The sequence below is a fragment of the Struthio camelus genome, chromosome 5, assembly GCF_040807025.1.
Source record: "Struthio camelus isolate bStrCam1 chromosome 5, bStrCam1.hap1, whole genome shotgun sequence".
NCBI classification, from domain to species: domain Eukaryota; kingdom Metazoa; phylum Chordata; class Aves; order Struthioniformes; family Struthionidae; genus Struthio; species Struthio camelus.
The window spans coordinates 4,049,093-4,059,201 of NC_090946.1; the positions used below are offsets into that span (position 1 = coordinate 4,049,093).

Sequence of the window (10,109 nt, forward strand, 5' to 3'; positions counted from 1 at the left end):
CCAGACCGCGACCCGCCGGGCAGAGCCGAGCCAGAGCCTCTCGACAACCTGCTGCTGCTCTCAGCAGCCAGCCCCAAAATCGACCCCGTAATGGGGAGAGGATGCTCACAGCCCCCTGCAGCCCACCGAGCCCCGCACCGGGCAGCACTGCCCCGCAGCATCCCCCCTCCCTGGCCCTCCCAGCAAGCCTGCATCCTTAAATGCCAGCCGGCATGCCGCAGCCGCGCCGCTGCCCTGTGCCGGTATGCGGCCGGCGCGCAAGCTGCATGCACAACACGTTCACGTGCTGCTCAGCCAGGCTGCACGGCCCAGCTCAACGCGCGCACGCAAGCCACAGGCACCGCTGCAGAGCAAACTCATCAGGGTCCTTGGGACGCACCACCCGCATGCACACAGCCGGCCCCACGCGGCGCAGCCACCTGCAGTCACCCGCACCTGTCCCCATGTGCTGGGGCATGCCAGCCTGGTCACATATCTCCTACTGTCAGATAACATCCAAGCAACGTCCTGGAGATGGTCGCCGGCGCAGGGCGGTTGGGCTGGATCCCGACGCCAACGATGCCACAGGGTGCGCAGGTCTCCCGGCAGCACGGCCCGCAGAGGGGTGCAGCGCCTCTGCTCCTTCTTTCCCTCTACCGGGCCCCCTCTCCAAGCAGCAGCACCCAGAGCTGGGACAAAACCTGCCTGGCCTCTTCCCCTCATCCTAGCATGGGACAGAGCCACAGGGCACGATTTACACGCGCCCACGGCAGCCCCGTGTGGCTACTCCCACGGCTGGGAACACGTGGACACTTCTCCACAACAGTCACATCAGGCCTGTGCCACGCGCAGGCAAGGGTCAGCCAGCACGTGTTCCACTCTCCAGAGGGTCCAGGAGGAGGAACTTGTGGTGGAAGAAGAATTTAGCAAGTGTATATGACCCTTTCCCCAATGCTCTCCCAGTCCCTGATTATCTGTGGCTCAAGATTTCCTGAGACTATGTGGTTTCTCTGCTCGGTGGTCCCCACGGGATCTCTCTTCCCAGTGAGTGTCTGCTACCCCATGAACTCACAGGACTTTCTGCAGCCTGCCATCCTTTTGCAGCAAGTCCCATGGGGTTTTTGTCCATCCTATGAAGAACCGCCTTCCTTACTTTGAACCTGGCTCCTAACAGCTCCCTTTGATGCCTCATACTTCACAAGAGGGATGTCTTTGACGCCCTTCTCCCACTCAGCTTTGGGGCAGCCTTTTTGCCCTCTCTAGCCAACTCCTGACGCCATGAAGGCTGTCTCTGCCCCAAAACGTGGACGTGGACCATGGGGCTCATCTCCCATGCACACAGCCCCTGCCAGAAGCCCCCTTCCCTGGGAAGGGGGCAATTGCAGAAGCATCTCACCCAGGGGCAGCTCCAGTGCTGGGAGATCCTTGCCTGGTGACAGCTGGATAAGCTGAGCGACAGTGGGAGGAAGAGGAAGGCTCTGAGGATGAAGCAGGGAGGGTTGCGCTCATAAAACCGCTGCTCGCAGAGATGAGGGCTGGAAGGTACAGAGGAGCTTGCAGACATACTTCAGCCCTGCTGCCCACGTCGGCAGTGACACATGCCAGGCATCCAGCGCAAGCGGCAAGCACCCAGCACGGCGCTGGCTCCCGGTGCTGCTCTAGCCCAGCGGGATCATCGCTGCCGGCTCTCGCGCCACCGCTCCGCGGTACTTGCTGACACTGCCTGGACTCTCGCTCCAGGCAGGGGCCAGAGCCTTGAGGACCCACTGCCGGTGCAAATCCTCCTGCATGCCCATGGGTGCTGATCCCCAGCCACCAAGGGATTTCACCAAGCTGGGCCCAAGCAGGGACACCTGCCCCCACTGCCATCGCTGGTGTCCCACGGACCCAGCCAGAGGGGAAGGAGCACGTGCAGCTCCCAATGGGGGCATGCAGGACCCCCAAGCTGCAGCCCCAGGGCTCTCCCAGCAGCATCCCCCAGGCCAGGAGTGGCTGGCACACGAAGGGAGAAGGGTGTCTGCGCTGTCCCTCCTCTGCCACCCTGGTGTCCTCCACCACCCCAGCTTCATCTCTATCAGTGAGATGGGCTGCTTCCCTTTCAGACCTCATTAACTCCCCCCAAGGTGACCCTCTCCCCGGCTCGCTGGCCCTCCTGCCGTGCTGGTACCCAGCTCGCCAGCATGCCCTTCTGCCCAGCTTTCTGCACCTTGACAAGCCCCTTGGACATCCAAGACCAGCCGCCCGGGACCGAGCAGCCCCCATCCCCTGAGCTGGCCCTGATCCCACGCAGGCAACCGGCACCGCATCCCACCCGGGGCAGCCCAAGCCCCCTGCAGACGCCCCGCTCTACGCTTTCCCTAGTGCTCTGCCTTTGCACACAGTCCCTGCGCGCCCGCCCCGCCGTCTGCTCGCCGAAAGCCCTTCCCCTGCTGAATTCATCTATAATAGATATTGTAGCTGAGCCCCCAGGGGCCGGGGGGTGGCAGCGATATTATCTGCATCTGTCTTCATTCCCCTCTCCCCCGCCCTTCCCTGGCAGGCTGAAAAGCCGCGAGATCAGGCGGCGCAAAGCCGCCTCCGGCTCCTCTCCTGCTCCTCGGCACGGGGGAAATCGGCCAGACCTCCCTCCCCGAGGCCCAAACCCAGGGTCTGGCCGCCCTGCCCGACGACAGCCCCCATCCCCATCGCTGCTGCCCCCGGCCGCTGCACCCCCCAGCCCCAGGCCAGGCGCTGGGACCTGGGGCACGCGTGTCACACGCCGGTGCACGGCCCCCTGCGGGCACTGGAGCTATTCTGGGAGGTGGCAGCCCCGAGCGCGTTGGAGGGGGACTGCTGCCGAGGTGGCGGAGAGAAAGCTAAAGCTGGCAGGACACACAGGAGAGGGACAGGCGGAGCGGGCGAGAAAGAGCCTGAGGGGCTTAGCCGCCTGCACGCACCGTCGCTGCAAGGGACGCGGTGGAGCGGAGCTGCGGGGCGCTGGGAGGACGCGGGCGCTGCCAGACCTGGGGACAACGGGATGGCGTGAGGCCCCAGGGGGATGCTCCATGGCACAGTAAGGGACGAACCCCCCATGCCAGCCCCGCGCTGCCAGCAAGGCGGCCCGGCCCACAGCCATGCGTGCTGCCCGGCAGCTGCCAGCCTTTCGCTCTTTGTCTGCCTTCCCCCAGCTTGTCCCCCCCTTCCTCCCTATCTATTCACCTGGGCTGCATCGTGCGACCCGGCTCCGACAGCGTTTCATCTGATTTTTAACCCAGCTCCCGGCTTTTCTCCCAGCCCTCGGGATCCACATCGCCGTCCCCCCCCTCCCCGACACCTGCCGCGCGCGGGCGCACGGACCTCTCCGCCGCTCCCCGCCGCCCGCCCGGAGACAACGCTTGGGGAAAACACACAGCCGCCTGGTTATTCATTCACCACCTCCGGAGGGGCCATGGTGGCTCCGCTCTCCACTCCCTCCGGCTGCGAGCGGGGATGCTGCCAGCAGAAACGGAGCCTGGGAGGGAGGGGAAGGCCGGGACGCGCGGCAGCGGCCGACGGGTGCGGGACCAGGTGCAAGGCTCAGCACCCCAGCACCTGCTTGTTGCACAGAGGAGATGAAGCAGCAGGGATCAAACTGCCTCCCAGGAGAGGGGACAGCTGGCATTGGCATGAGGAAGGGGAAGGACGGGAGGTCTCACATCACACGGGAGAGGAGGGAGGGATCTGGCACCAGAGAAGCCAGCATGGCGTGGGGGAGATCCATCTCCGTGACAGGGAGGGCACCTTCTGCTCCAAAGCCCATCTCTGTTTCGCCCTCAATCAGGGGTTTTCTAACACGTCACAGACCCACGTCTGCGGGTACTGCAGACAATGGTGCTACGAACAGCACAGTCTGCCCACGGCACCCCCTTCCGAACCCTGCCTGCATCCGGCTGCGGGGAGATGCTCTGCAAAGCACCTTGGTCTGCTCCCAATCTCAACTAGGCTAAAACATCTCTCCCCACCCAAGGCCTCGCTCCCTTGCAACATCTCCCCGTTCCTAGCAGAGCTGGGCTTCACATTCCCTATAATTAACTAAAACCTACACCCTGGGCTGCAAGGCCTCCTTCGCCCTGGATCATAAAGCACTTTGCAGATGGCAGCAAACAAAGTTTCCCAAATTACCCCATGAGATATCTTTCTCCCTGCCATGAAATGCAGCTGGTCCTGAGAAGCCACAACCACTGTCCCCAGCACGGTCGCAAAGAGCAGCAGACAAGGCCAGCGCTATGTCTGGCCAAAGGGCCACGGGAATTCCTGTCGGCAAGAAGCACGAGGCAGTGAGTTTTCACCAGGGTGTGGATATATCGCGCACAAATCTTGCCCGGGATTTGCCTGCAGAGGAGCACAGCACCGTGTTCAAAAGTGCCTCTCTCCGTCAGCTCAGCACCACCAGCGCTGTTCCCTCCTCCAGCCAAGGAAGAGCCTCTCCCCTGCCAAAACCAGAGGACACCCCATGTCCTCACCTGGCTATCACAGGCGCGTGGGCTCCCGCTCTCCCCAACACCCAGCTGCACCCAAGGGCTTGGTGTGACAAACGTCTGGCTCTTTCTCTGCCCAGCAAGGCAGGGGAGCAGGGGGCTGAGCTCTGTCCTGCGGGTCTGACCGGGGCAGGCTGAGACACCTGGGCTGCCCCATGGCACACCCTGCATCCAGCCACGAGCAACGCGTGGGGCAGGCACGACAGCGAGGACGCACGGCACAAGGGTGCCGCCAGCTCCCGTCCAGCGCAGTAGCCCGGGGACACGTTGACACGTTTCCCACACCGGGCAGTGCAGCAGGGCCAACAGCTCGCGGGGGACGTCGTCGGACAAAAGGCCCCCGCCGACATTGCTCCTGGCCTTCGCCAGCGGAGGAAAGCCTGGGGCGTCCGCAGACAGCACGGCCACACCTCGGTGAAGCAGCAGCGCGGAAGGAAAGGACAAAAGGGAAATGGTGAATTAAGCAGGCAGCGTCCTGGTGCCAGCTGTGAGCTGCCCAGCACAGCCATACCGCGCGTCCCTAGACCCTGCCAAGGCACGCTGCTGCCGACGGCACTGAGCTCGATGGCACAGATGACAACCAGGTCACTGGAGACGTGAGAAAACTCCCATTTGGTGGGACGTTCGGTTTGGGAAAAGGAGAGGAGAAGGGATCTGCCCCTGGTTTGAAACCCAGTGGCTCGGGACGGCGCAGGCTCTGCTGTTTAACCTTGCCAGCGAGCCCGGGGAGCGGCAAAGGCGCCGTGAGCACAGACGGTGCTGTCAGCAGCATGCAGCATGTGGGTAAGGAGACCACCAGGTGGAGGCCGGGGGGCAAACCGGGGGCAGGCACACAGTTTGCAGGGGAGATAAGCTCAGGCGCTGTGGCAGGAGGCGCTCACCTCCCTCGGGCTGCAGGAAGGGCAGCCCAGCCATGATGCTGCCAGCTGGGAACGGGCTCATGGCCCCACTCTGCCACGGACCCGCTGGGTGACCTTGGGCCAGGCACTCAGCAAGGCTGTGCCGCGTTTCCCTGTCCGGAAGGGCACCTCGGCAGGGGTGTGAGACCCAGCTACCCTGACGCTGCAGCAAGAGGGACTGCTGAGCATCCAGGGAGGGAGAAATGTCCCATCACAGGCAGCTATTCCTGAGCTGCCAACTCCGGGGCAGCACCAGCACTACCAGAAACAGGTGCCAGAGTAACGCGGTCCCCAGCACTGCCCCAGCCCGCCAGCTCCTGCAGGCCGCGCTCCGCCGAGCGCCCCGGGCACGCTGGCGTCGGCAGCGCCTGCTCTCCGAGCACTGGTGCTCCTCCACCTCTCCTGCCGGCACGTCCCCACGCTACCGCAGGACACGCCGTCCTTCTCCCTGCTGAGCCTGGCGCCAGCCGCTCCCTCGGCCCTGGGACCCCGCAGGTAAGCGGCTGCCAGGCCCCGGCGAGCCATGTTGCCTCCGACAGCATCCCTTCCCCTCCACCTCCTCGTCGCGCCGGCACTGGGATCGGGCTGCCGCGAGCTCAGGCAGCCCCTGCTGTGCTGCTGCATACCCCAAACCCTCCTGATCAGCATCCCAGATTCTTCGATACAGGGCTGACTGATGCCTTCAGAGCATGAGATCAGCAAAACAGCACTGGCTAAAGCACCTTCCCAAACCATCCTCAGTGGGCAGAGGTGCAGTGGGCTGATGTTGAGGGGGGGGGATCAGGGCTTGGGGGAGCCCCGGAAGCAAAGGGCTGAGATGGGTGGTGATGCTCTGCCCAGGGCTGGGTGCTCACCCACATCCGTGGGCTTTCCTTGGGGTCCACACTGGATGCTTCCCCCCAGGTGCCCTCGCGGCTGCCGGGAGCTCGCCCTGGGTCTAGTGCTGGGTGCCTGCCCAGGGGCTGGGTGCTTGCCAGGGGACAGGGTGCTCGTGCTGGGTGCTCTCCTGGGAGCTGGGTATTTGCCCAGGGACCCGGCGCTTGCCTCGGGGCTTGGGGAAAGATGCTCGCCTGCAAGCTGGGGGCTTTCCCCGGGGCTGCGGGCTCACCTGGGACCCGGTGCTCGCCCCGGGGGGGGGGGGGGGCTGGTGCTGGGCGCTCGCCGAGGGGCTGGGGGCTGCCCCGAGGAGCAGGTGCTGGCCCCGGGGCCGGCGCCGGGGGCCCCCCCGGGGGGCCGGCCGCTGCCCTGGGAAGAGCGGGGCGCCCCGGCGCCGGCGGCTTCCGCAGGGCGGTGACTCATTTGAAAGCCGCGGCGGCGACTTTCTCCCCAAACTGCCGTAACTCCCGGCCGGCAACTCCGGCGGGGCCGCGGGGCCGGCGGGGGGCTGCGGGCGGCCCCTTCGTGGGCATCCCCCCCCCCACCCCACGCCCTCCCCCTCCTCCGCCGGTGCTCGGCGCTGCAGGGGCGCTCACCTCCGCTGGCAGCCTCCGGGTGGAGGTACATGGCGGCGGGGGGCGGCGGGGCCGGGGCTCATCAGACGGCGGCAGCGGCGGGCGGCGGCGGCGGCGGCGCGGCGGCGGGGGCCCGCCCGCATGCGGCGGGGGGCGGCGGAGCCCGAGCTGCCGACCGGCTGCTGCTGCCGCCGGCGGGGCGGGTGTGCGTGCGTGTGCGTGTGTGTGTGTGTGTGTGTGTGTGTGTGTGTGTGTGTTTGTGCGCGTGTGTGTGTGTGTCTGTGTGTGTCTGTGTGTGTGTGTGTGTGCGCGCGCGCCCGATCGCACATCCACTTGCTGCTCGCTGCTGGTGGGAGAGGAAACTGCAGCCTCCGCGGCGAGAAGGGATGCTCCGAGCCTCGCCTGCGCGCAGCCCGGCACGGACACGCGCGGGAACACGCGGCGCCGCGCGCGCGCGCGCGCGCGCACACACACACACACACACGCCAAACGTACGGGGTTGCCACGCACATACACGCGCCGTAACACACGCAGGGTGTCACGCACACGTCGCAGCTCACGTGGGGTCCCATGCAAACACACACACGCACAAGCATGCACAAGCTCATAGGCACGCATGCACACGCAGGTACACGTGGGGTACTGCACATGGACACGGTAACACTTAGATAGTGCACACGCATACGGTAGTGTACATGGGGGACAGCGCACCCGCGCATGCCCACACGGTAACTTAACACGGGTTGCCACGCATACATCTGTGGTAACACGCAGGGTTGCACACACACATCGGGTAGCACACACCGGGTTGCACATGCAAACACACCCACAGAGGGTGGCACTCACAGGATTACACCCACTCACACACATATACTCAGGGTAGCATACACCCGTTGCGTGCACACACACACACACCAGGGTAGCACACACAGGGTTGCACACGGTGGCATGCGGCGCCCGGGGAGGCGCCCTGCTCCCTGGACCAAATCCGTTCCGGGTTTTCCTGGTGCCAGGGGCGGCGCGGTGGGCCGCTGCCCTGGCACTGCAGGGACCGCGTCTCCGCCGGCCGCCACGAGCGGCGGAAAAACACGGCTCGGATAACCACCTGTGGAACGGATCCGAGCCATGTGCTCCCTCCCATTATTTGTCCAACAGGCAAGGGCAATTTCTGTCCCTGCTTTTACTGCCTGTTTAACATTTGCTAAAGAGATCCAGGGGAAAAACAAACAAATGGGAAAGCTGCTCTGCAGAGTGGCACCTGGATGCTCGTGGTGTACAAACAACAGGGCTTGAGGGAGGCTGGTGCATTCACCTGGCCACGCATGTCTCTGTGGTCCTGTGGGGTCAGACACTTATCCTACCACAGAGTAACAGAGATGGGATACTCACGTGAGCGGTCTGGGTCTTGTGGGAGCTCTAAGGAGCAGAGCACAACCTTGTGCTCCTTGTGAGATCAAAGGATTAGTGTGCAAACTCTCTAGAGTTTTCCTGGGCACCTGCCTGGACAGGAGGAAGCCAGAAAACCACCCCCATAGTGATTCAGAGGCTTTTGGAATTATCTGCACCCCAGCCCACCATCCTACACTTTCCTTGGCCACAGGCTGCATTTCAAGCAGTAAATTCCTCCTGTATCAACCATTTAATGCAGAATGGAGGCCACCCTGAAACAGCAGTGACTACATTTAGGGATCGGGGATCCAGCTTTCATGCAGACAAGTTCATGCACCATGTGTGCTGCATCCGGCGCCGGGGGTGGGTCTCCATGTGGCCTCAACCTCCTGGGCAAGAAGCTGGTGCCTGCAGAGGTTCCCCCTGGTGCTTAACAGGAAGGACAGAGATGCAGAGCTTTCCAGACAGGCTTGTGATAGCCCTCCAGGTCTGAGGCCCTGGAGGAGCTATCCCTGCAGAAAGCCTGGGTTTCCCTGCTGGTACTGCACGTCTGGCCCGACAGACACAGCTGGGGGCCTCATGGAAGAGTGGACAGTCTCTGCAAGCTGAGGCCCTGCCAGGAGCCTGGGCTGTGTGGTGCATCCGTGCCAGTATGCTTGCGTGGCTGCCCCAGAGAAAGGGAGCCATGCAACCAGCACTGCCTCTTCCTGCGGGGCGATAAGCGCCTGGTCTCGTGTGCCTGACTCACTTGGCCAGCTCCCCAGTGGCCTGCTCCTTGGTGGTCCCTGAGCGTGACCCTGGGCCAGGTCCGTGCTGGGATGGCCGGTGCATGCGTGCAGGCTGCAGCTGCACACCTCAGAGCGGAGCAGGAGCGCTGTTTGCTCATGCTCCCGGCTGGCAGCAGTGTGGCAGGCAAACTTCTGCGCGTGTGCACCTGGGCAAAACTCTCCCGGCGAGGGGCTGTGGTGCAAGTGTGCCTCTGGGCTCATCTGGCTCTCGGGGCCTGTGAGGACCCGGTGCACGATGGAGGGAACAGCCAGCGCGGCCCTCTGCCCTGCTGCACGTGCCAGTGTGCTGGGGGCAGGCAAAGCCTCATCCCAGGCTGATGGAGCAGTGTAGCTTTATTTTGATTTTTTTTGCTTTGTGGGAACCTTCTCATTAAACCCTTGGCACAAACCATTGCTTTCGCACTGCTTTTCTCCACTCGCTTCCCACACACCCTTCAGTAAGCTCTAAAATCCCCGTTCCCCACATGCACAGGCATCCCAGCAGCGCCGCAACCTCCCGCACCCACACAGCCACGTTCGCCGTCACTTCCATCGGGGCCAGGTGGGTGTAAACGCTGCTGACTCATGCTGGGGCCAGGCATGCCGTGCACACGGGTGGAGCGGACACCACCCAGGCAGAAAAACCCCTGTCCATGCTAAAGCCAACCGGAGCAATGTGGGAGGTGAGTCAGCGGGGGAAGCAATTCCGTGGGTTTAGAAAGTGCCCGGGAAGAAGGAAGAGCTGGCACATTGACCATGCCTGGAGCATGAGCCAGCTCGGTGCAACCCCAGCGGAGAGCATCTTTCCATGTGCCACATTGCACCCGCGAGCTGGAGTGGCTGGTGCTTGTGCAGCCTGGACACACTGGTGGAAACGCTGCGGTGGCAGCTCTTGCCTGCACCCTGGGCCAGAGCATAGTGAAGGACTTCTCCTGTGGCTGGGATGATGCCAGAGCCATGCAGGGGTCAGGCCCCAAGCATCGCCCCTGCAGCCGTTCCCCATGCTGCACCACCAGACACGTGTCCACAGGGCTGGAGTGCTCCCTGGAGTGGACGTCTGAAGGAAAGCAACATTGGTGTGGTGGGAGAGCAGCTCTGGTTCCTAATGCCAGCTGCAAACCTCTCCGG

At 64.0% G+C, this 10,109-nt stretch overlaps 1 protein-coding gene across 5 annotated transcripts in view; it reads right to left on the bottom strand.

Moving 5' to 3' along the window:
- The window catches only part of SYT7 (synaptotagmin 7), a 41,946-nt gene extending 34,990 nt beyond the window's left edge, over positions 1 to 6,956 (bottom strand). For all 5 annotated transcript variants that reach the window (XR_011141224.1, XR_011141225.1, XM_068944253.1 and 2 more), the window contains exon 1: positions 6,847 to 6,956. Coding sequence is in view for 3 of the 5 variants with exons in the window: in XM_068944253.1 (XP_068800354.1) it covers positions 6,847 to 6,877 (31 nt within the window). In the remaining 2 variants the exon portion in view is untranslated. The remainder of the gene's footprint in view (positions 1 to 6,846) is intronic.
- Between the last annotated feature and the right edge of the window lie 3,153 nt (positions 6,957 to 10,109).